Source organism: Diceros bicornis, chromosome 22, assembly GCF_020826845.1.
Source record: "Diceros bicornis minor isolate mBicDic1 chromosome 22, mDicBic1.mat.cur, whole genome shotgun sequence".
Lineage (NCBI taxonomy): Eukaryota > Metazoa > Chordata > Mammalia > Perissodactyla > Rhinocerotidae > Diceros > Diceros bicornis.
In genome coordinates, this window is record NC_080761.1 from 43,056,165 (window position 1) to 43,060,496 (window position 4,332).

The window sequence follows — 4,332 nt, forward strand, 5'->3', positions numbered from 1 at the left end:
AGATTGTTCTTGGGGAGAAAAGCCTAGATTAAGTCAGAGAAGGAAGAAACATTCATACAATAAATGGTGGCTTTTCCAGGTCAGCAGGAAATATAAAAGTGCTTATGAAAGAGAAGATTTTTCTTATTTTTTCTGATTTTTCTTATTTTTTCCTTATTTACACTTTTCCTCCTTCTTTAAAGACTTTCAACTGTATATCTATCTTAAAGTATCCCCTGAGTTGGTCTTAAACTCACTGAAGACATTGTTTTACAGATAAGATTTGTTAAAAATAAATTATGGTGCACTTATGGTCTGCCAGTCACTTTGCTAGGTGCTGGTTTCCCTAAAAGGGTCAAGTTTGCGTGTGTGTGATTCTCTCTGTTCTCTACCAAATACAACATTCCCCAGTAAAAACTCTGTCATTGTGCAGTGATGCAGATAATCTCATGTCTTTAGATATTCCATTGACAAGTGCTATCCTACCACATGCTAAGGGATAATTGGGCTGCAATGGTATTCAAAGCTTATGATCACATGTTTTCATTGAATCTGTAATATACAGATTATTTTTAATAATATTAATGGCAGCAATCTTTAATTATACAGGCTCTCAGCAAAGTGTTTTACAAACATTGTTTCACTTAATCTTCACAGCTTCCCTATGAGATAATTACTATAATTATTTACATTTTGCAAATGAGGAAACCGAAAACTTAGAGTAGTTACTTAACTTGCTGGAAGCCTCGATTTATTCCGTAAGTGGTATTTAGCGCTATACTGTTCTGCCTCCACGTTACTCCTCATTAACCTGAAGCACTCTCCTTTAGCTACACTCTGTATGCTTGTAATTAAGTAATCCCTCTAATTATTTGTTTAACATCTGACTACCCTAACAGACTGTAATCTCCCTGAGGACAGTAGTGTCATATCTCGAGTGTCTAGCAAGGTGTCTGTCACAGAGGAGGCACACAGAGGGCTCTCTGTCCCACAGCAAGTACAAAAATGATTACATGTTCCAATGAGGGAGTAGACCTAAAATTTGGGGGGGCTGTGTCAGAAAATGATAGTCTTCTATAAACAAAGGTATTAAGAATAAGTTTTAAGTGGATGCTTTAACCTCCTGGATAATTTCTGAAAATACCTCAGACGAGAGTAGGAAGTTTCAAAGAAACAGTAGAGCTCAACAAAACAGGTCACGTGAAAGGCAGGACTGGAACTTAGCAAGTGAAAAGGGCGCTATAGCCCCTTCAAGTGTACTGTAATGTGTCTGGAATCAGCGAATGGTGCTTTTGGGTGACTAAGAAAAATGGAAATTGGAGAGTTAGAACTTGCTAAGTGTTTATCTAAGATAAGAAGAATGTTGTTGGAGGAGACAGCCCAATCTAGTGGCTAGGACGTGGACTCTGGGGCTAGGCCTGGGCCCGTGTCACAGCTCCAGCCAGCACTGGCTGTGTGACTTTGGGCACCTTAGTTTTCTCTTCTGTTACATGGAAATGACAATCATATCTATTTCATTGGGTTGTTGTGAAGATGGGATGACATAACATACCTACAATGATGCCTGGACAAAACAAGCACTCAACATCTGTTAGGTGTTCCCACAATGGAGAAAACTAACCGTCCAACTACGAGAACTAGATGGAAGTTTCCCTGAAACAATCTGCTTCCCTTCCTTGAATTCTCAGCTCACTAAGAAACATTTTTATTTCTAATCTCATCTCTTATGTGAACAGGAGCCTGTGTTCACGTGACAGGGAGTGCCCTGTCCACACGACTCACGTCTATTAGCCTTCAGGTAATCGCTGACCTCCCACACGTTAATAAAATGGCCATCCAGTCTATAAGCCAGTCTCTTTGAGGGGTAGTTGGTATGATTAAACCCTTGGAATCTTATCATCTCTGTGGATAGTGAAAAAAGTAAACAGAAAAATAGGTAAATAAATGAATAGATTCTCTGATTTAGCAAAGTTGAAAACTAGCCCTTTATGTAACAGCCTGCCTTGAAGAGCCAGCTGCCCTCCTCTGGCCCTGTCTGTAGCTGCAACAGTCTCACACGTGTTGGTTTGAAACCTGTCACTCTGTAGAGCTCTGAATCCCTGACTTGTGTAGTTAAGTGACATTTTGTGGTTTAGAGAAGATGTCACTTCTTTTTTCATTTTCAGCTTTTACTTTCCAATTTCCTTTGTGCATTCCTTTTTCTTACCTGCTTACTTTTACTTTCTAGGAATGTTAAAAGAGAGAGAAAGTTCTGAGTCTTGAAAATCATACAGAAAATATGTTCTCTCTTCTTTTCCCTTACATTTTCTCTTGCTTTTTTTGCAATAAACCTCAAAGTGGAAATACAAAAGATTGCAGGAGCATTAGGACAACTTTTATAAAGTTAAAAGACAAATACAAAAGAAGAGGTAAGAATTTTAAAATTATGTAAAAATAGCAAAGAAAAAAATGGGTTGCTCAACCATTACTTTGACAGAGCTAGGACAATGGCCTCAGCTAGGACAAAGAGGCATCCGGAGTGCAGCAAAGACACATTCTAGATGCTTGCACAGCTGGACTGTAGTAGTGGTTGCACTTGACTCTCCTTGAGGGCAGGATTGGAGGTTTAGTCATCTTGGTACAGCCTGAGCTCAGTGTAATGATTGGTACATAGTAAATATTCAGTAGTTTCTCAATTAAGTAGACCAAATAAAACCAAATTTGACAAACTGAATGTTTTGCAGCAGAGAATAAGGTGAGATCTATGCATATAAAGATGAGGTATCTTTCACACCTGATCAACACTTCCAAGAAGGACATCTAGAGGGGGGCAGAAAGAAGATTTAAAAAAGAAGCCTAGCAAAGCCTCCTTAGAAGTTGTTCTGTACATCAGGAAGAAAGATCCAGATAGCTCTCATTAGTTCAAAGTTGGTTTTTCCTAAGAGGATAAGCATTCCTTTGAATTAGGACTTCTAATTTTTTAATGAATAAACTTCACTTCAATTGTAAGAATACAGAAAGAGTTGAAAGTAATGAGAACTTTCCAGGCTCTTGAAGAGAAAGGAAAGTCCAAAATGGGGAAGTACAAAGATCTGGGGAAAATTCAGAAAATGAAAACTCTTGTGCTCCACATTTAAGAGCCACATAGACAGAAGATACTCAGAGAAGCTAGACCAAAGCTCACAATCTCCCATCTCAACCAGAAGAGCGTCTTCTTGGAACTTACCAATGGCTTTTTCAGTCTCTTCACTGATGGCATTGGTGATGATCTTCTCCAGCCCCATCTCCTCCACTAGCTGCTACCTGCCTCAGAGCCTTGACTTGAGAAAGCAGGAGACCTTCACAGCTCTGGACCAAATGAAGACAATCTCTCTTCTTTCCTGTCTGAAGTACAGGAGCGACTTCAAATTCCCCCAGGAGAAGCTGGATGGCAGCCAGTTCCAGAAGGCCCAGGCCATCTCTGTCCTCCACGAGATGCTCCAGCAGATCTTCGACCTCTTCCACACAGAGCGCTCCTCTGCTGCCTGGAACACGACCCTCCTGGACAACCTCTGCACTGGACTCCATCGGCAGCTGGAAGACCTGGACACCTGTTTGGAGCAGGAGACGGGAGAGGAAGGATCTGCCCTGGGAACTGTGGGCCCTACACTGGCCCTGAAGAGGTACTTCCGGGGACTCCATCTCTACCTGAAAGAGAAGAAATACAGTGACTGTGCCTGGGAGATGGTCAGAGTGGAAATCAGGAGGCACTTTCTCTTCATCAACGAGCTCATAAGAAAACTCAGGAAGTGAGAAGAAACCTGATTCTCAGTGACGAATGTTCTCGCTCAGACTCTTAATTGTTCAGTCATTTCCAAAACTGTTATTTTTTGCTTCAGCTATAAAATAATTAGAATCATATTTGACATATTTTTATCAGTAATATTAAGCATATCTATGTTCAACTATTTTCAGAATTAGAGGAAATGTAACTGGTGCCCAGTAGCTGAACCTCATGTTATAAAATATTTATTTATTTATTTATATTAATTTATCTATTCATTTTTATGATATTTGCATTTATATGTTCTGTTTTTATGTACTAATATGTTCACATTCTCTTATTTAATAAAGATGTTACTTTTTTACTTATTAAACTTATTTTATGACATTTCCCCCTTTAAAAAAAACAACCTTCCCCAAAGTCCTAATTCTGTAGACTACATATAAAATTGTGTGGTGCAGTTCATCCGTTCATTCACTGGCCTTGGGGGTAGAGTCTTCAGTATGAGATGTGTTCCTGCCCTTATGGAGCTCACATTGGAGCAAACGACAGAGCCATTAAAGAAGTAGTTATGATGTAATTACGTATTTACATTTGGGATCTGGGCCACA

At 39.5% G+C, this 4,332-nt stretch overlaps 1 protein-coding gene across 1 annotated transcript; it reads left to right on the forward strand.

Moving 5' to 3' along the window:
• Positions 1-3,067: 3,067 nt before the first annotated feature.
• Positions 3,068-3,750, forward strand: LOC131419788 (interferon omega-1-like). Its single transcript, XM_058565321.1, has one exon. The coding sequence runs from the start codon at positions 3,187-3,189 to the stop codon at positions 3,748-3,750; it is 564 nt and encodes a 187-aa protein (XP_058421304.1). The 5' UTR covers positions 3,068-3,186.
• The last annotated feature ends 582 nt before the right edge of the window (positions 3,751-4,332 follow it).